This window comes from Phyllostomus discolor, chromosome 4 (assembly GCF_004126475.2).
Source record: "Phyllostomus discolor isolate MPI-MPIP mPhyDis1 chromosome 4, mPhyDis1.pri.v3, whole genome shotgun sequence".
In the NCBI taxonomy this organism is placed as follows: Eukaryota; Metazoa; Chordata; class Mammalia; order Chiroptera; family Phyllostomidae; genus Phyllostomus; species Phyllostomus discolor.
The window spans coordinates 52063906-52085643 of record NC_040906.2 but is presented as its reverse complement, the minus strand read 5'-3'; the positions used below and the strand labels follow the sequence as shown (position 1 = coordinate 52085643).

The 21738-nt window shown below is 45.2% G+C and overlaps 1 protein-coding gene across 2 annotated transcripts in view; it reads left to right on the top strand.

The window, feature by feature from the left end:
* Positions 1–21738, top strand: part of GAD1 (glutamate decarboxylase 1) — a 41302-nt gene that overhangs the window by 5586 nt on the left and 13978 nt on the right. For both annotated transcript variants that reach the window (XM_028509176.2, XM_028509178.2), the window contains exons 4-7: positions 5388–5546; positions 6892–7134; positions 13776–13866; positions 20808–20920. In XM_028509176.2, the coding sequence (XP_028364977.1) occupies positions 5388–5546; positions 6892–7134; positions 13776–13866; positions 20808–20920 (606 nt within the window). The remainder of the gene's footprint in view (positions 1–5387; positions 5547–6891; positions 7135–13775; positions 13867–20807; positions 20921–21738) is intronic.

Sequence of the window (21738 nt, the reverse complement as noted above, 5' to 3'; positions counted from 1 at the left end):
CGGCGCGCTGGGGGCCGCTCCTCCCCTGGAGCTCTGCCCCGCGCGTCCAGAAGGTCGTGCAGAGAAGGTGAACTGGCCCGGCTTTCCTGGAGAGCAAGCCTGTGGCTCAGTATCTGCCTAAAGCGGTGGCTGACACGTTGTCCCCCTTCCCTCTCTACTATCTATCCTGCGTTGAAAGCGGCCTCTCGGGCTAGAGGTTTTTGCTCCGAGACACTGTAACAGATTCAGGTTTCGTTCTTGGGGGCCTCGGAGGGCAAGAGAAAGGATTGTCTGCAGCTCCCGGTGCCCTGCCTGGGGCAAGTGCGGGCGGCTCAGGCCTGAGGGTTTGCTGGGCTTGCCCTTAAACTAGAGGAGGGAAGGGAAAGGGAGCAGGCGAGGGCGGGGGTGCGGGACCCGCAAGAGAGAGAGGGGGAGTCGGGTGCGGCTTGCCAGAGAAAGGAAAATAGATCTGGGAGCTGGAGAGGAGAAAGAACAGCTCTCTGGGGACGTGAGGGTCTGAAATGAAAACGCCCAAGGGATGTAATTTTTTCCAAAGAGAAAGGAGATTCGCACAAATGGACACAGCCGAGTGGCTCCGGCTGAACAATGAGGACTTGCTTTCCTTGATACAATTCACCGTCTGAAATCTTTAGCCTTATCGGGCTAGAAAATACGGGCGTCCCCGGGCAGGGGGTGGGGCAGCCCGGGAAGATTAACGAGGGGCTTATTAAAGAGCCATCCATCAGCTGCTGCGCGCCGGAGATAGCGGCGGAGCCGCACCGGGCACGCTCACCCGCCCCGGCCCCCGAGCACCCGCGGGTGGGCGAGCGGGGTGCTCTCTGGGCCTGCTTTTCCCGGATTCCCTGCGTCCCGGGTCCCCGGGCGGCAGCCGAGGGGTTATTTAGCAGCGTCTGAGTACCACTTCCCCCTTCCGAAAGCGTGGCGCCCTCCCTGCGTTTTCCGGGCTCTGTCTCCTGGATCCTGGAAAGGTCGTTCAACTCCAGATCTAGCCATTTTACAGGGAAAGCCCAGCCCCGGGGTTTGGCCTTCTCCCCAGCACGCGAGGCCCGTGGGGCGAGTCCGGTAGCCGGGTCCCTGGCGGGGGTAGCTGGCAGCAGCCTAGCTTTGTTCTATAAATAGCTCCCTCCCCTAGCCGCCATTCCCGGCTTAATGGTCCGTTCCGCGCCGTGTCCCTTCCTCGAGGCGCTGGGCTTCGGCAGCCGTCATTGTCATGCAGTCGGGCGAGCAGAACTGAGCGAGCCCTGGGCGCCTGGCGCGGTGGAGGACCGGGTGGGAAGGCTTGGGGTGGAGTTCGCTTTTCCTGCGGTCCTGGGCCTGCCCGGGGGGCAGCCCTCATCCACCCCAATCCCCGCCTCTTGGCCTCAGCCCGGGCCATGCTCCGTGCTGCCGGAACTGAGGGGTCTTCGCGTCCAATGGAAGAAAAGGTCTAAACTCCCCTTTGGGTAAATGTGCTCCTCTTGGCCCGGGAATAGGGGACCGGAGTTTGCATCGACTTTTCCTGAGAGGAGAGCTCTTGGGCATTAAGGGGCTACCTTCCCTAGAGAGTTTTTTCTCTCTTCCTATCCCCAGCCCCAGAGCTAAGTTCGGGACAGTCGAAATCCACGTGGCAGATCAGGGCTGGTAGTCCCTTAAGGGGAAATTGCTGCTAAAATGCATGCTTTTGGGTCTACAGCTTAGGAGGCTTCAAATGAGGTTTGATTCTGAAAAGAACCAAAACAGCAGAAGATTTGTTTTCCATACCTTGGGCCAACTCCGCTTTCCATTTTAATCTAGTGGAGGCGAGGCACACTCTTAATTTTGATCTGAATCCGCAGCCCCCTCCCGTGTTCCCCACACAGACATGTCCACTCACTTCATTCCAGACTTTCCATGACCGGAAGGGTGCGCTTTTGGCCTGGCACCATTTGGGGTTGGTTTGACCTTTCACCTTAACGGGGCAGAGCGACTAATGGTCTTCTTCCCTGTCCATTGCTCTGCCTCTCCCAAACTTCTCCAGTGCCTTGCCAAGATTCTACCCCCGCCCACTCTCCTGCCCCCTTCCCTGGAATGAAGCTCCATTCCCCTCCCCAGCTCCATTCAGGAATGAAGCTGCAGGGAAGACAAGTGGTCTCACCAGTGGTGTCCTTAGTTCTGGAGGCAGAATCCCTGGGAAAGGAATCACCTAGAAGAAACCCAGGGTCTTGTCGAGGGGTAGAGAGTGGGGTGGCTGCAGGCATGGCAGCATCACCTAAATAAACAGAAGGGGACACATCGTGCCCTAAGTTCTGGCTCTGAGCTCTGCTAACTTCCCAGTTTGTCCTTGCACATCCATCACTTACCTATGCAGAGGCCCCAGACTGGCTGCCAGTTAAAGCCTCTGGGCTCCTTAATGTAGCCTATGCAATGTGTGTGTGTGTGTGTGTGTGTATGCTTAATTTTGTGTCAGTTGCCAACTTTTATTTTTTATTTCTTTAAAGATTTTATTTATTTATTTTTAGAGAGGGGAAGGGAGGGAGAGAGGGAGAGAAACATCAATGTATGGTTGCCTCTCGAGTGGCCCCCACTGGGGACCTGGCCTGCAACCCAGGCATGTGCCCTGACTGGGAATCAAAACTGCGACACTTTGGTGCGCAGCCTGCGCCCAATCCACCCAACTTTTAAACATAGAGAGACTTCAAGTCTTCTGTACTTTTGGCTTCTCTTGAATAGTAAAATAAAAGGGGGCAGGGAGATCTGACAGGGTACTTTGATCCCATAAAAATCAGAACAAGAGCCCCTTCCTCTTGTTCAATGCAATTCCCTGTTTCAGCTGGTGAGGACAGGGGCTGGGCTTCAGGCCCCACTTACGCCCTTGGTCCTGTGCTTTTATGCCCCATGCCACTCACAGCCCCACTTGGAAACAACTGGCTGGTGTCAGGTGCTCCTCAGGTCCCCACGCTTCCCCCCACTCCCTGGGCCTCCTGGACCTTTGAGTTTGGTGGCAGCGTGAGGAACCAGCAGCAGGATCTCCCCACAGCCAAGAGGTAGAGTCATGGCAGGACTCACTTCCTGTCCCCCACTTGAAGCCTGACCAAAGCCAGCTGCAGCTTGGCTCTCCCTCTGTTATGCCTCTTTGCCTCTTGAGAATGGGGTGCTGGGTTACTAGTTACTCACCGTCCTGAACAAGGTCCTCACAGCGCAGAGCAAGAGGGAGTACAGTCTGCTTCGGTCTCAGGGACTTCTTGCCAGCCAAGGAGGTTGTCAGCGCACTGACCTCCAGTCACCCACCACCTGGTCATCCTTGCAGAAGCACTCAGTGCCTTCCCAGAGCTGCTCAGAGACCAGAGCCCCAGCTCATTCACCTTTTATGAGGCTCCCAGCATTTCAGAAAACAAATACCTTCCAAAAAATTGTTATCCCCATAACGGTATACATTAAGTGATTATACTATCAGATTAATGGTTTTTGCCACAAATTATAATGCAATGGAAGTATGCTTTTCGTAAGATCACTCTGGGACATACAGAAAATATGGATTCATGGGACACCCCAAGGAGCGCTGTCCCGGAATGGGATGCAGGTTTGAAGTTGTGTCACAGTTGTCGTCTCTCAGTCCTGTCAGGACACCTCTCAGATTTAGAGATAAAATCCCAAGCCTAAGTGGGCGCCCGAGGCCTTGTAGCTGCCCAGAGAAAAGGCATTTCTAAGAGGCTTCAGGTAGAGACTCTTGGCTTTTCCTGGGAGTGGATTGGAGCCAACCAGGGTGTAAGGACCTAAGAGTGGGATTTTAGCAGGCAGGACCTCACCGCCATTCGGCCACACAGACTTGGTCTTTTTGGCCTAGCAAATTCCACAGCTCCGTGTTCCATGAGCAGGAAACAGGCTCTGAACTCAGGAGCCAGGTGATCCTGCACCCCTCTGGCAAATGAGTGCTGGCTGAGTGTGCCTCCCGGTTTTGGACTTTGGGGATTTGGAAGAGGAATTCAGAAAGCAGGAGAAGAGGTGAAGGAAAAGATAAAAACCTTACCTTTATATCCAAGTATGGTGCTCTGTTATACATTAGTACAATGATCTTCAACCTTTTTCATCTCATGGCACACATAAACTAATTACTAGATTCTGTGGCACACCAAAAAACACATTATATTTTTTTGGCCAATCTGACCAAAAATAGATATAACTTTGATTCACACAGGACGGCTATTGTTGTGTTGACTGTTGTCATTTTTTATTTGACAGTCTGAGGGAAAAGAGGTCAGTGCCCCTGACTGCATGGCCAGGTGCTGCATGTTTTAAGACAAATGCCAGTGCGCCGCAGCACGCCGCTTGGAAATCGCTGCAGCAGTGTGTTTTCCCTCCTGGTGTCCTGTGGGACTTGAGCAATAAGTTTACAGGGTGCTGGGAACAATGAAGGGATGTTGCCTCTGCCTTCCTATTCTTCCCTCCAAAAATAGCCCCTGCTCCTGAGTGTGTGGGAGGACTCTAATCACCCCAGACTTCCCCCTGCACCCCTCCTACCTCCACCCCTCACCACTGAATTGCAGTCCTGGGGAAGTAATGCAAAATCCCTCAGATTAACTTGCCTCTTCTTGAACCTCCTGAGAATTTCCTCCAAGTGTGCCTTGTGATGTAAGTGACTCCCCAAGGATCTCAGTAGCTACAAAGACAGTTTGGGGGTCACCAAGAAGCTTAGTCCTCTCCTCCTCTTTTCAGTCTGGTGCATTTCCAGCCAAGGGGAGTGGGAGCAGGCCTGCAGACCCTGAGCCTGAGGGGATGAGGGGACATGTGGAGGCACTGAGGGAGGCTCTGTGCTCAAGGCACTTGGAGTCCCACCCTGGGCTCAGAGGTCACCTCCATGGAGTTCTCAGATGGCTTTTTAGCTTTATTACCACATTGGCCACCACCTGCCAAACTGGAAGCCCCTGGAGGTTAGGGGTCTGCCTCATTTATCTTCAGAAAAATTATGCTTACATTCAACCTGTGAGCTGTCCTTGGTGGCTGAGGACAGCATCTAATCCCTGCTGCTGGTCCTCACTCCTCCCTCTAGTTGCACAGCCTGGAAACCCAGTGCTGGCAGCATCCTCTCTGGTCATGTCCTTCCCTTGAAACCCCATCCTGGGGCTGGTTACTGGAGTGGAAGCTGTCCAACTGACTTAATTCTGAGCTCACTGTCACATTCAGAGAGGAGAATGGGCTTTGCTTACTGTTTTTCTCTCTTGCATGACTGGGTCTGTGCCACAGATGACACTTGGCACTGCCCCCTCCCCGCCTGAAGGCAAGCAGTGCCAGAGCCCTTACGTATGAAATGCAGACCCTCAGCTTCTCTGGAGAAGTGAGAACCCTGCTTGCAGAGTCCACCTGGCTCGGCAGCTGACCCTCTGACGCTGGAGTTCAGGTCGCTACCTCTGACCCAGCTTCTTGTGCTGCAGGCTTCTTGCAAAGGACCAACAGCCTGGAAGAGAAGAGCCGGCTTGTGAGCGCCTTCAAAGAGAGGCAGACCTCCAAGAACCTGATTTCCTGTGAAAACAGCGAGAGGGATGGCCACTTCCGGCGCACGGAGACCGACTTCTCCAACCTGTTTGCCCGAGGTAGCCCCTCCCCACCCTCACCCTTACACCCATTCTCCTGGCTCCAGTGCTATCCATTGGCCTCCCTATTTGAGTTTCTTGATGTTTTCCTGAAATTTTACCTCTTTTACCAAAAATATCCCTACTTTCTTTGAATTGCCATGAAACTACTTTTCCAATGTTTGAATCCTTCCTTCCTCCATGCCCAGGTCTTCCCTGCTTTGGAAGCCAGATGAGGGTAGGCAATAAGAGAGTCAACGCTAAAGACACTTTCAAGGACAAATGTGGATTCATAGAATCTCAGAATCCATAGGACTGTTACATGTAAGAAAATCCAGTAATTCCCTTAATAGCATCTACCCTCCAAGGTCAGCGACAACCTCGACAACAGGGAGAACAAAAGCACTGGCGGGGCCTCGTGCCCAAGTGCTGTCCTGAAGCTCGTTTCCTTTCCTCATTTACTGTGGCCCCCATCACTGGTCTCAGCGGGGGCCTTCCCTGTCTCTCTCCCAAACAGCTCAAGGGTGAACCCACCACCGCCCCCTTCCATTTACTCCCCACAGGCCAGAGAGCCCAGACCAGAACAGGACACGAGAAGACTTTAGTGAACCTCAGAGATAACCCAGGGAATAGACACAGAGCATCACATAGAACTGTTCTGCTTCTGAGCTGTGGCTGACAACCTCAGTTGGGCCCCTCGGGCTTTCCACTCGAACCCCTAGCCTGACTCTACCTAATGGAGGCAGTAACCCAAATTCATCTGCAGACACCCCAGGGTGCAGGCCAAAAGGACAAGGTTAAAAGAGAGGTGGGAGTTTCCCCTCTCACCTCCCTGAGTCTCATCTTCCAGTTCTAGTTTTCGGTCTGAGGATGCCACAATGGACCACCCTCTTCAGGGAATACCTCAGCCTCCACTCACAGAGGCTTGCCCTCCACCACCAATAGATCAAGTGTATCATGACACCAAACCAAAAAGCCCAGTGTCCCAATCAGATGTACAGGGACACACTGGTACCGGGGGAGCAAGGTGGAAGGCCCCTGCTCCACAAACCTGACAGGTGTCTGTTCAGCCTGAGAATGCACAACTGCGGCGGCAGCTGCTCACCTCACCGGAAAGCACTCCATTTCTCTTATGAGCAGCCTAGCTACCAGAAAGCCTGTGGACACCCGGAAAGGCGTGCAGAACCTCTGTGTATATTCTCATGTGCATTTTTCTAGGGAGATAGTACATCAGATTCTCAATGTGCATACATATCCTGGGATGAAATTGGGCCTATAAAGATATCATGGCTGACAATAGGATTTCTGGGCCTAGGAAAGGCAGATATGAGTCAAGTGATAACCACGCATTGGCTCCCCCTCCCAGATCTGCTTCCGGCTAAGAACGGGGAGGAGCAAACTGTGCAGTTCCTCCTGGAGGTGGTGGACATACTCCTCAACTATGTCCGCAAGACGTTTGACCGCTCCACCAAGGTGCTGGACTTCCATCACCCACACCAGCTGCTGGAAGGCATGGAGGGCTTCAACTTGGAGCTCTCTGACCACCCTGAGTCCCTGGAGCAGATTCTGGTTGACTGCAGAGACACCCTGAAGTATGGGGTCCGCACAGGTAAGGGGAGGAGCCAGGTGGATGAGCAGTGGCGAGCTTGCCCTGCACCACAGCCCTTCCGGTTGAGAGGATGTCAAACTTCTGTTGGAGGAGAAGCACAAACCTAGTGAGGGAAGGAAGCAAAGTGCTCAGTGACCACACAGCAACCACGGACAGTGACAGTTCATGGAAGAAAGGCCCCAACCCCAGCAAAAGCCCATCATCATTTATTGTTGCAAAAGTAGGTTTAAAAGATGTACAGTACATGGTATTATGTTGAATTTTGTAAAAAGTTTTCATTACTGCTTCTAAGCCGTTCACAACCTAAAGATAGCAGAATGACCCATTTTATGCCTATTTCATTCTGATAAATTCTACCCTTGCATGTCCTTGAAACTGGGGAGAATCAGGCCTATATCTCTCCCTTTCTGTAGAAGTTTCCTAATGCCGTCAAAACAAATTACCTCAAACTGAGTGACTTCAAACAATAGAAGTTTATCCTCTGCCTGTTCTGGAGGCTAAAAGTTTGAAATCGAGGTGTCTGTAGGGCCAAGCTCTCTCTCTCTGAAGAGTCTTGGGGAGGATCCATCTGTGCCTCTTCTAACTTCCGGTGGATGCGGGTATTCCTTGGCATCCCTTGGCATGGAGATGCATCACCCCAGTCCTGACCTTCACCTTTACATGGCATTCTCCACGTGTCTGTGTCCAAATTTCTCTCTGCTTATAAGCACACCAGTCTTTGGACTAGAGCCACCCTAACCCATTATAGCCTCATCTCAACATCTTGCCTTGATTACATTTGCAAAGAACCTATTTCCCAATAGTCACTCACCAGGAGATAACACTTGAACATATCTTTTTGAAGGTGTTGAATTCAACCCTTAACACCTTCTATTGGCTAGGCCAACACACATACTTGGAATTCTATTCTTACCTCCAGAGTTCAGACACCCTAAACCCCCAACTCTTATCTCCCACAGGAAGCCCTGGAAGATACTCTCTTGCCTCCTTTTCTTGTTACATGAACCCTCTCTAATCAGCAACCCTGGCCAAAATGGTTACTTTCTTTTTTAAAATTTATTTACTTCTTTATTTTTAGAAAGAGGGGAAATAAGGGAAAAAGAGAGGGAGAGAAACATCGATAAGCAAGAGAAACATAGATCAGTTACCTCTTGCACATCCCCATCTGGGGACCTGGCCCACAACCCAGGCATGTGTCCTGACTGGGAATCAAACTGGCAACCTTTTGGTTTATGGGGCAATGCCCAACCCACTGAGCCATACCAGTTAGGGCTAAAATGGTAACTTTTCAATTGCCTCAAGCTCAAGGACATCTTGAATCTCTCTCTGGCTATTTTGAGGTCTAGGAGTTAAGCAGTGGTTTCTTCTCCGTACTGTCTTTCCCCATGGCAGCCTGGCTCTCCAGAGCTCTTGACCAGACAGGGAGGTCTACAGGAACTGGCACCATGGCATAGTAGCCACCCAATGGGAGACCCTAAGGCCACAGCTGGTAGCCTCTTGTTCTTTTGTCTTCTTTTTCTCTCTTTCATTATCCCTCTCACTCTTCCTAGTCATTTGAAAGTCTGAGTGGGGACGCTGGTGGTGATAGAGCTGAGTAAGGCCATTAGATGCCAGAACCAAAGTGTTATAATGAAACAATGAGGCTGTCCAAAGAGGCATTTTTAAATAGAGAATCCCAAACAGCTTTTGAGGTCTGCCAACATCACTAGAATAAGTGTACCTCCTTCAAATAACTGTAGGATAAAGACTTAATTATATTACAAAGTCCGTGTTTGATTTTTAAATTAAAGCATGCTCATACATTCAGTTACATCTCACCTTGGTGTCTGATGGCTAACTCATTTCTGATGGAGGTCAAATAGTGTTATTTGGCTGGATAAAAGGAGTCAGCATTCTCCACGTATGTTTTAGCTTGACTTACTTTGGTCCAGAGGTTCTTATTTTGTCAGCTCACTCTGCATACACTTTCTCAGAGAGATGAGACACCGTACTTTTATCCCTGAAGCCCAGGATAGTGTTGTCCCTCAAAGGAAAGTACATGGACTTGGCATAATAGCAACTTTATTGCCCATAAATCTAAAGCATCACCGGGTCAAAGAAACATGAATCCCTTTTTAAATCATATTTTTCAATTACAGTTTACATTCCGTATTAGTTTGTATTAGTTTCAAATGTACAGTGTAGTGGCTAGACAGTTGTACATTTTCCAGAGTGGTCCCCCCAATATTTCCAGCACCACCTTGGCACCACACACAGTTATTACACTATTGTTGACGACAAACCCCAGGTTGTACTTGACATCCCCATGGCCATTCTGTAACTGCCACTTTGTGCTTCTTAATCCCTTCACCTGTTCCACACTGCCCCCCTTTCCCTCTGGCAACCAGTGTCTGTTTGCTGTTCTATGCCTCTGTTTCTATTTTATTCATTTATTTTGTTCCTTAGATTCCACATATAATGAAGTCATATGGTATTTGTCTTTCTCTGTCTGACTTATTTTATTTAACATAATACCCTCTAGGTCCATCCATGCTGTAGCAACCGGTAAGATTTCATTCTTTTTATGATCAAGTAATATTCCATTGTTTTATGTAGTGATGGACACTTGGGCTGCATCCGTATCTTGGTTATCGTAAATAACACCACAATGAGCATGGGGTGTATATGTTCTTTTGAAGCAATGTTTTGAGTTTCTTTATATTCCCAGAAGTGGAATTGCTGGGTCATAGGGCAGTTCCATTTTTAATTTTTTTGTGGAACCTCCGTACTGTTTTCCATACTGGCTGCACCAATCTGCATTCCCACCAACAGTGCGTGAGGGTTCCCCTTTCTCCACACCCTCACCAACACTTGCTATTTGTGGATTTATTGATGATGGCCACTCTGACAGGTGTGAGGTGATATCTCGCGGTGGTTTTAATTTGTGTTTCTCTGATGATTAGTGACGTTGAGCATCTTTTTATATGTCTAGAGGCCATCTGTAGGTCCTGTGTGGAGACATGTCTTATTCAGGTCCTCCTCCCATTTTTAACTAGATTGTTTGGGGGTTTTTTTGGTGTTGAGTTGTATGAATTCTGTATGAATTTTAGATTTTAACCCCTTACTGGCTGTATCATTGGTGAATATCTTCTTCCATTTAGGAGATTGACAGTGGTTTCCTTTGCTGTGAAAAAAACTTTTGAGTTTGATGTAGTCTCATTTATTTTTTTTTCTTTTGTTTCCCTTGCCCAAGGAGATATATCAGAAAAAGATATTTCTAAAAGAAATGTCAGAGATTTTCTGTCTGTTTTCTTTTAGGACATTTATAGTTTTGAGACTTATATTTTAAGTCTTTAATCCAGCTAGAGTTTACTCTTGTATGTGTCCAACTTTTCCAACCATACATTGAATAGACTGTCTTCACCTCATTGTTATCTTTCCTCCTTTGTCATATATTAATTGACCTTATAGGTGTGGGCTTATTTCTGGGCCCTGAAACATGGACTCTTTTTAATCCAGGTTATGAATCCACTTACATATTCACCCTGCAGCCATCCAGCCCTGTTCCTCAGAGAAGCTTCTGGGAGCGGGTATTTCCAGTTATAGAGTTTACTGTCTCCCAGACAGTGTGAAACCTCCTGCTGCTGCTCAGGGTGTCGACCTGGCAAAGTGTGCTGGGGCTGCCATGTGAAAACAGCTCCTGGATGCTGGGCTCTCTTTAGACGTAGATACCAGAGCACTAGGATAAATGCCGCAGGTGGCTACACGTAGTGGAAGATTTCTTTTCTAAAAAAGGATATTAATACTCAGTCAAAATAATGAATTGCATTCTTTAAATTTTTAAAAAAGACAGTATTTATTTTTAGAGAGGGGGAAGGGAGGGAGAAAGAGAAGGAGAGAAACATTGATGTGAGAGAGAAAAACATCGATTGTATGTGCCCTCAACCAGGGACCTGGCCTGCAACCCAGGCTTGTGACCTGACCGGGAATTGAACTGGTGACCTTTTGGGTTGCAGGATGATGCACAACCCACTTAGCCACACCAGTCAGGGCTGAATTGTGTTTTAATAGTGCAAACATGCTGATCTGGGTACACTCCATGAAGGGATGATGATAATGGCATTTGGAGATTTCTTTACAAATTAGCAAAAGACTTCTGAAAAAAGGACCAGTATATTTAGATTGTCCGTGAACTGAGACAGATGCTAATCAGCCCTCAGTCACAGTAAATATGTTGACTTCCTTAATTTTTCTTTTTAACTTTGTATTATGGAAAGGTGTAAACATATACAAAAGTAGAACAATATAAAAAACGAGCCCTATGTACCCAACACCCAGCTTCAACCATTATCAACTCCTGCCAATTTTGTTTCATCTTTCCCCCAGACCACCGGCCCGTCTTCTTTATTATATGGAAGCACATGCCTGACATAATATTATTTTATCCATAAACACTTTTTACTATCAAGGTCTCTTTAAACAAAAATAATCACAATATCATTATTACATCCAAACCCCCACAAAATTTACAGTTCCTTAATGTCAAATATTCAGTCAGTGTTGAAATTTTAAATGTCTCATGAATGTCAGAAATGTTTTGTTTTGTTATAATTCATTTGAGTCAGAGCCCAAATAAGTCCCTCACGATGCAACTGCTTGATACGTCTCATAACCAAAGTAGATTTTCCCTCCCATTTCTCCTTTTCTTTCCTGAAGTTTGTTTATTCAAAAGCTTTACTTTAAAAAGTTACTTTTTCTTTCTCCCCCTCCCTGACTCTTGACCATGTGCTGCTCAATATCGTATGTGTCATCTGTTATTTTCATGGAACAGAGAGAGTTGAAACTGAAATTTAAACTAAGTCATTTTGTTGCTTGATGTGAATTCTGGTCTTAGTTGTTGAGGGCATAAGCCTGTAGCTATAAGAGAAAAGTAAGGTTTTAGGGGACTTTGTGTCCTTTATATTTTAATGGAGAATGACATACTGTTTCACCTTTGAGGGCATTTCTGTCAGTTTGTCTGTCTTTGACGCTCTTTTGTCTTTGCCAGCTTGTGTGGTTTTCATGCATTGTCAAATAGTGTCATTGAATTTATTTATGATTCAGTTTTGCATTAAAATGGAAGGGTTTTTTTGTTTTGTTTTGTTTTTAAACAATAATCTTGTTCCTTTTTTTAAGATTTCTTTTTTTATTTACTTAGTTTTAGAGAGGGAAGCGGGGGAGAAAGAGAGAGAGAGAGAAACATCAATGTGCGGTTGCTAGGGGTCATGGCCTGCAACCCAGGCATGTACCCTGACTGGGAATCGAACCTGCGACACTTTGGTTCGCAGCCCGCGCTCAATCCACTGAGCTACACCAGCCAGGGCAAAATGGAAGGTTTTTTAAAAGTTTTCAAATGGGTATGACATGTATTTTTAAATGAATTTTAACAAAATTATTACAGGAGAGCTTCCAGATTCTGTTGACACTAAGCAAAGCAGAACAAAATAGGCTAGTTTAAGATATTTAGTGTAGCCTACATGGATGTCTGGAATCCCACCTCATCCTTATATTTATGCCTCTTTTATTTATTCTAAAAATCAGTATTATTTTTGAGGACTGTTGAGATTCAGGGATCAGACTATTCTAGGAAGTAAGACTCCAGAGGTTCTGCATGAGTCCCCATCACACGTGGGAAGGAACAGGCATTCTCAGAGAGGAAATGTAGGTGAGGAACATTCAAACGCTAGATTTCTGACAGTTATTTCAGAGGCTAAAGCAATTTCCACGGGAAACACAGCAGTCAGCAGATCTCTCCAGCACCAGTTCTCTGTCACATACCCCGAGATAATCTATCGCGTTGACTCCTTTGGGTCAGCTGAGCCAAGCCTGCTGATGTGGGGTTGAGTTTTCCTGTGAATGCCAAGTTGGCCAAAACTTGGCAACAGTCCTCAATTTGCTGAGAACAAAGCCTGTGAAAACATGCTCTGGGTTGCAAAGGGCTTCAAAGTTACATAATAAAAACAATTATTTTACCAACAACCCAGTGAGTGAACAAGGCTGGGTCTGCCCATGTTTCAAAGGGGAAATGCCAGGTCATCTCAGCAATAAATTTAGTTTAACAGCCACTTGTCTGTATATAGGCAAACACACTGATGCTTGATATCACCTCTGACTGACACAGAGACCGAGAGAGGGATGGCATGCCCTCAGCATCCGCACCACAGCGGCACTTTCCCTGGGCTTGGACGGTCTACACCGCACACAGTCTCTGAGACCTACAGCCTCCCCTTCGTTAGTAAGCCTTGATTTGGGCATTAAAGGTTGAAGTATTTATGAGGAAAATCAGGACACTACACTCCGATGTGTAATTAAAAATATACATACAATGAGGATTTCATGTGGAAATTAATCAAGGTATTAGAAAGATTATTAGTTTCATAACATTGGATTTTTTATTTAAAAGCATTATGCTTTAGAAACATAAATTTGGGGGACATCATTCATGCTAGAAGTTGGTGTAGGGCACGTCAACCTGACCTTCCTTCTCATGTCCCTGGCAGCCCTGTTAAGCCGTTCGGACGGCGGCCCCATCGGTGTGGCCCTAGTAGAGCAGGATTTTGCTTAGAAGATAGCTGGAAAAAGCTGGGTTTGCCTTGATGCTTGCCTGTTACTTACCTCTCCAGGTCATCCTCGGTTTTTCAACCAGCTCTCCACCGGACTGGATATTATTGGGTTAGCCGGCGAATGGCTGACATCAACTGCCAATACAAATATGTAAGTCCCTCTTATTATTTTCATATAAGCAACCATGATATGTGACTACGGTTTGTTTCTTTAAAAATCTAATCCAATGGCTTTATAATAATTTTATTACAGTTACCCTAGTCATCTTTTCTCTTTAAATTTTTTAAGTTTATCACCTTATAAATCTCTTAGGTTTATACTGATTTAATATTGGATAATAGATGAAGTGCTTTTTAATTGAATGATTCATTTTAATAAAAGCATAGTTATAAGAAATAATAACTCTGGCTTTCAAAATTTAGTGTGAATTCCATGTTAAAAACTCCATATTTCTTAATGATGTATTAAAGAGGTCATGTCTTAGAATATGATCTTGGTTCATTTTCCTATCCAAACACATTGGTCCTTACATTGCAGTTGTATTTTTTCATAGTTAAAGCTGCCTTAAAGCCACAAACTAATTTGGTCAACCTATTGCTTAGCTAAAAATTCCCAAACAAAATTCAGCTGGTCATGATACAGTATATATTCTTCTCAAAATCATTGTTTGTTTTTTTGATTTTGACTTTTTTTCCATGCTAGTTTGAGTAGACAAAGCCTTTGTTTGGTTCTGAGCTCTTGTAAATTTATAGGAAACTGACTCTGAGGTCCCCGGGAGGTGGGGGTGCATGTACTACCTGGGCAGCCAGTCCTGACAATTGTCTCAGCTTCCTCGACATACCATTATGCTTTTGGAGACAAGGACGGGTGATAAGGTGATGGGGGATCCTGATGGCCCACCAAGTCCTCCAAGGCACGAGGGTCATGTTTTACCATTCTCTGTCCTCCAGACAGCGGCCACACCTCTGTTACAGTATCCAGGAGAAATGATGAAACAAGTTTCCCACAATAGCTTTAAAATAACTACATAAGAATTATATGGGGTTTAGTGACTGTGGAAACATTTAGAAAATAATCATCCACCTTTTAAGTTCATGGTAAAATAGATTTGAAAAATAAATTTAGGTGAAAGGGTGGTATTATTTAAAATAAGCTCTTCCATTTGACATCAAGATAGAATGTAAGTTATTAAAGTTCAAAGTCCTCTATTTTTCTTAAGCAAATTACTCCCAGCCACAGAATCTGAAAGGGTACTTTAAAATTACTTATTGAGTCGTATGTGTTCCAAAAAACACTGTTTAATGCTGTGACTCAAAATCCTTAACTACTTGTAGAAAAGTTTATATTAATTAAGGATTCTTGTTATGTGTGCTAATTTAAGACAACAATGACAGATTTTTTAAAGCAGATGTGACAAGTGAAGCCTTTCATGCTAAAAGGCGTAAAAGATTACGTTGATTGAAATCGAAAATGTTTTTCATGCTCCCTGCTTGCCAGTCACGGTTAAGTTCACGGCGTGTCCGTGTTGGGCCCTGCAGCCTGCGAAGGGCAGGCAGGGATTCGGGTCAAAGACACAGTTGCTTGTCTGGTCTCCTCAAACAAAACACTTGCCTTTGCAGTTTTTGCTGTGGTATAATTTGTGAGATAAAAGCATATCAGCAAGCACAGACATCGTAATATACTAATTATAACTTGAAAAGACACTAATGCTTAATTGGAGCATCTCACACTAAGGAACAATTTTAATTAGAAAGTACAGCTTTTAAAAAACTTAATTATTTGGTAATGAATGAGGAAAAATAGAGTAAAAGATACATATCTATTAAGGCCCGAATACTCTTATTAATATAGGCTCTGCATTTACCCAGCACCTTTAAGTGTATATTCTGTAGGCCTCTCAGCTGCAGTTCTCAGCTGCATGGATTATGTATATATACACACGTGTATTATTTACCTTGAGATTGGGATATATATATATATACACACACACACATATATACACACACCCACATATGTACATATATATATATATATATATATCCCAATCTCAAGGTAAATAAAAGGAACTCACCCCTTTGAACCATTTATGACCAGATATTCTCCTAAAAGGCTTTTCTTCAACCAGAGAGTTCTCACGAACTCTCCTTTTTTTAGTATGTGTTCATAAAAATCAAAGTCCCTTATTATTTCCTTACCTCAGCTCAGCCATGAAACACTGAAAAGGTCCCAGCCATCTGAGGTCAAGGCCAGTCCAATGAAATGGCACCTAGTAATTGCAGCTGGACTGGACAATGGACATTTATAAAATATGATCCGATTCCAACAGATCGATAGAGAAGGTTATTTAAAATAGTGAAATAGTTTCTGTCAGTTCTGGAGACAAGGCATTGTCTGAAGAAGTAATCAGTATTATCTAGAAATTGTTCTAAGCCGGTTCCCCTGGAAGACCGTGAAATGTGGCAGCTCTGTCAGGAGCGTATGCAGAAATGTGCTCCCTTGTGACAGTTTCTTCTCCAGCTGCGGACAGAGCTCAACGTAAGTCCGAGAACGAACGGCAAAAGGCTCTTGTTGTGGCAGATTAGGGTTGAGTGGTGTGCTCATTTTTGTTTTACCTGCACTGTAATTAAGTTTGGGTGTGCAGATAATAGGAAAATATTCCTCAGTATAGTATTTATTTTTACCCTCACCTGAGGATATACTTACTGGTTCTAGAGAGGGGGGAAGGGAGAGAGAGAATCATCGATGCAAGAGAGAAACATCAGTTGGCTCTCATACATGTCCCGACCAGGGACTGAACCCACAACCTAGGTATGTGCCCTGGTTGGGAATCAAATCCACGACCTTTCAGTTAATAGGACAACACTGCAGCAACTGAGCCACACTGGCCGGGGCTCAGTACAGTATTTTTAAAAGAAATGTCCACTATACTAATTCAAATGGCAAAGTGTTAGATGTCTGACTGTCGGAGTAAGAAGAACGTTGGTTTTCATGCATTTATACCAGCCTGTGCATACATCTTTGAGACATGTTGTTCCAAACAAGGACCCAAGGACAATCCAAAGAAGACTTCACAAATGTGTAGTTTCTGTGGTGGGTACAGCTCTTTTCTTCCCAAACAGGGCCAGCAGGCACAACCACGCGGGTCGAGCAGCAGTACCCAAATGTAAACAACAGCCTTCCCGCAAGTATCTGAGCACAATACATAATCTTTACGGCGAGATCTATCACAGCCCTTTGTTATGAGGTTATGATTTCAACTACCTCGTGCTTTATTTTCATAGAAATTACCCAGGAGAAATTTTCTATGGGAGTTATCAGTCATTTTGTGCTACGGGGCAGGCTGTCACAGAGGAATCCGCAACAAACAGTTCTTGTTTGTCATAGGAATGCAGCTGTGACACGAAGGACTTGGAATTCTGACTCTGAAACATACTGACTGGGAGACCGTAAAACAAATCACTGAACCTCCCTGAACCTCAGTTTCTTCTTCAGGAAAATGGGGGATAATAATATCCATTCTGCAGAGTGGTTCTGAAGACTGACACAGGCACTAGTCTTAAGCACCCAGTGTATGCAGGGTGCGGCGCACACGCTCACACTGAGGAGAGGCAGGCAGTCACCCACAGTCTCTGTGGTCATTCAGCACCTCTCCCTTCAGCCTCCCGGCTCTCTTGTTTCTGTCTCTCATCATCTCTGGACACCAGAGGGGCTCACTAAGCTCCCTTCAGGTGTGTTAGCTTTGAAGGTGAAGATGGGCCACCTGCCACGTCTGTAAGGAGAGGAAATCTAAGAGGAGTGTCAAGATGGTCAACATAAATTATGTCTGTCTCTCATTAAAGAACTTCGGAAGTCACCAGGCATCCGGATGCCCCGTGCCTTTTTCACCCCTATTGTTCTACGTAGCCCTAGCATCACGTCCATGTTCCAGACCTCAGGAAGCTGGGAGAGGGAGGGAGGGAGGAAGGAAGGAAAAGCAAAAAAGGATACACTCTGCTAAGAAACTTCAGAAGCTCCACCTCTTTCCCGCAGCATCTCTGTAGCCGGGACTTAGTCCCGTGACCACACCTAGGAAGTCTAGGAAATGTCATCTTTGATCTGGGTGAACTGCTACCCCAAGATCGATACTGGTTAGCAGTCAGCAGACTTTGCGGCAAGAGAAATACAGCTTCTTAATCAATGTGCCTTGGCTCTGAGTGCATCCCTCTGGAAAGGTGAGTTGAACTATGAAAAAAGGACTGACTCATTACCCTACTCAGAACACAGAATGGCCCAAAAGTCTCCTTCAGTGTCACTCTATGGCTCTTTTACATCCCTGCTTCCAGTCCCATCTTCTTGTGCTTCAACTTAGAGATTTTTGCAGGTTTAGTTCCTTGGTCTCTGATTCTGAAATATAATCTTGTACTCTAACTCTAGCATCTAACCAACTTCTTCTGAATCCATATTTGACCTTTGATCTCTCGACTTTAATCTGCTTTCGTCTGTCATTTAGGGGAGGGGGACCTAACCTGGAATCCAGGTTGCAAGAGGGGTGCCTCCTACAACTGTGTACTAAGTGATGTGTGTGTCCTCATTTTCTTCCTGGGAAAAGGGGCTATAGCTTTCCTAGGAGTTCTAAAGGGGTCCATGGCCCCAATTAAGTTAAGAATCACTGCTCTAGGGTGAACTTCAATGCTTTCTACAAGGTTTTGAGTGTAGGCAGACTGCCAGTTATAATCATAGCCCAGGCTGGGAGGGCAGGGTCACAGAAATGTCAGATACAGGGAGCACCATGTCAGCCCATCCATCAGGCCCAGCTGAGGTTCAACAGCCATGGACCAACCTATATGCTTCTAAGAGAGGATGTCAGGACCAAGGTCAAGACTCAGATAAGCTTGTCTTAGCTGTGAAATAACTGGTCCTACAGAGCCAGGCAGGAACCATCAAATGAGATGCAGCTAAGCCAAAAACCAGATGCTGGATTCATCCTTGTAAGTTTCTTCCTCACGGTTGAGAATGGCGTCCTATAACATCTTTGTCTCTTTAGTACGTAACATGCCACCTGACAGAGAATAGTCATTCCGTAAGCATTTGTTGAACAGAACTGAAAGAAAGGTTTATGAACTGAGTACCTGGCACAAATAAGAAATCTGAAAAAGATAAGATCAGGTGGTTTCATGATCAAACTCCCTAGACTCTTTCTCCTAGTCCTGAGAGTGATGGCCACGCTCCTCCCTTATCCTTAAGTAGGAAGCCTAATTCTAAGACTAAACCTGGGGCCTAGATTGGTTCCAATCATGAAGTAGACCACCCCCACCCTGGCCTCCGGCCCCATCCCTTCCCCATTTCCCATGTAGTCCCTGCCTGGCCACCTAACACTGATTTGACTCCAGTCAGCTTCCATCCAGTCCATGGTAAGGTTCTGATAGTGCCGTATATAATTTCATGTTCCTTGCCTATTGTGAGATTCCAGCACACACATTGCCAGCAGTACCTATGCACCATGCAAACATTTTTGCCATTCCAATATTTCCAAAAATCAGTAGCACTATCAACACATTTGTTTAAGAATGATCAGAAACACATCATAAGTTTGACTCTTGGTCCAGCAAAGGCTAAAGCAGGGACCCTTCCCTTCTTCTTCCTTTATCATGCCCTCAGACATGAGGGGGTGTTGGTTTCTGCGGTGACAGGGCTCAGAGCAGAACCAAAGCAGGACTGTGACCTCCAGAGGTGATGATAACGGAACACCTGATTTTTGAGACTCTTCCTCCTAAATTTCAAGTGTCTTACTAAAGAAAATGAACATATTCTTTTTTTTTTTTTTGAAACAAAATTCTTCTACCAACAGATATATCCTAAGGATCCTCCAGGATATTTTTGCGCTCTTTTACAGCCGTGTGATTAGTTTGATTGCTTTTTTTCTCCATGATTAAAACTTAGTACCTTCACCTGTGTCTCATATACAACAATTGTTATCTCATCCTTGCAAATAGCTCTGCTAAATCATTAAGCCAGCAAGAATTCCCATTAGTCCTCAGCATTGACATTCAGCTCAAACACCTTGTCCAATGATAAAGTGTCCCCCTATCTGTCGGCTGAGTCAATCTAGGCATCTCTCTTCAGTGAGCATGGTCTGAGTCGAGCCCCAGACTCCAGTGCTTGAGAAGGTCAAGCAAAGGAGGGTAGACAAAGAGCCTCGGAGTCAGTGAATATCTTTCTGTTTTCTGGCTTGATTTTCTGTGGATGCACCTTCTTTGATTTCTCTTAAGCCCTGTGTTTGGCACCACAATTTTGTCTCAATGACTAGTCTACCAGACTGCGTTCTGTTTTGAATTGCTTTGAGAATAGCATGGCTTGCTACTTTTAAATCAGTTTGTTAGAAGACGAAGGTAACCTACCAGGATATCTGATGCCCACGGTTAGCTGTTGATGCCAATTGACCATCTTCTTGTTTTTTATAACTGGTAATTAGAAAATCATCCTTTATAATTATTCCTGACAGCTATCAACTTCAGAGAACTATAGAAACATAGCTGCCCCTGGGGATTATCAGTAGAAAAACCGTGTAGATAATTACATGGAGATCTTTGAAACCTGGGTCAATATTTCCAATTATCTCCACAGTTAGCTTCCAGATGTTTACATTGTTTTTAAAAGATGGAGTTTGTCTCTGGGTTTTATAGATTCTACAAGTGTGAAATTAGCACTCTTTTTTTAATGTTGCAAACCAATTTTATATAAAACTTAGAATACACGTTTTCAATTAACATTTGCATCATCCGATCTTAGAAGTGAAAGGGACCCAGAAAAGTCACTTTCTTTCCTTCTATTTCTCTTGGCGGACCACACCCAAGACACTCCATTCAGATGAGCATCTATTTTGTTTGTGAAGAATCAGAGAGCAGGTACCTCCACCACCTCTTTTGGTAACCCAGGCTGGTTTCTGACGTTTTATGACTGGCGACTTAATGCATTTCCAGCAAATGAATTGTTTTAGTGGTTTTGAGCCTCTTTTTTTTAAGATCCCAAGTACAAATACTAAACCAATCATCTGTGTTCCCCAAATAAGTGGTTGACTTCTTTATTTTCATTCATTTTTACCACCTTTCCAGGTTTACTTACGAAATTGCTCCAGTGTTTGTCCTCATGGAGCAAATAACGCTTAAGAAGATGAGAGAGATAGTTGGATGGTCAAATAAAGATGGTGATGGGATATTTTCTCCTGGTAAGTTGCCGTTCTCTTTTCCTGATGCTCCTCCAAGTTTGTAGTATGAATCCTTAGGACCTTTTTGAGAATATTAAACATGGAATGAGTTTGTAGAAGAATAATAACCTTTAAAAATACTGGTTTTCTATACTCCACCTTTCTATCTTTGTCAGGGTGAAGGTTAGCAAGAATGCTGCATTCTATGTGTACTAACCCACAAAGGCTGCGCCTAAATTATGCTAAACAACTCCAGTTTGTCAACAGCAGTTTGATTAAGCTGAGGATCTGTGAATCAAGATTATCAACGGACTAATCAGTTTCTGCCAAAATAGTCTATCTACTTTGAATCTCTAGCTTGATGTAGATAGGATAAGAATTTTTTTTAAGAGGACAGATGTTCTTGGTGTTAGGAATGACTTCGGGGTGGTGTCAGAGGCAGTGTGGTTGTGTACGAGGGAAAGAGAAGAAATTGTCCAGGTGGCTCAAGCTTCCCACCAGTTTGCCTGTTTGAGTGTCAGGCAATCATTGCAAAAGTGAGTTTGTGTTGGCCAGATATACCTAGTTACCTCAGTTCTCCTGAGTCCTGTGAGGAGAGTATCCAGGCAATGGCACTGTTTCCTTTGGCCTCCATTATTCTCTCTTTCTCTGTCTTTCTGCCTCAGGGAACAAATTCATCTTTATTCAGTAAATAGATTCAGCAGAATGTGGCAGCAGGGCTCTGGCTGGCTAGTTCAGTTAGTTAGAGCATTGCCCTGACATGCCAAGGTTGTGGGTTTGATCCCCAGTCAGGGTACATACAAGAATCAACTAGTAAGTGCATAAAAAAGTAGAACAAC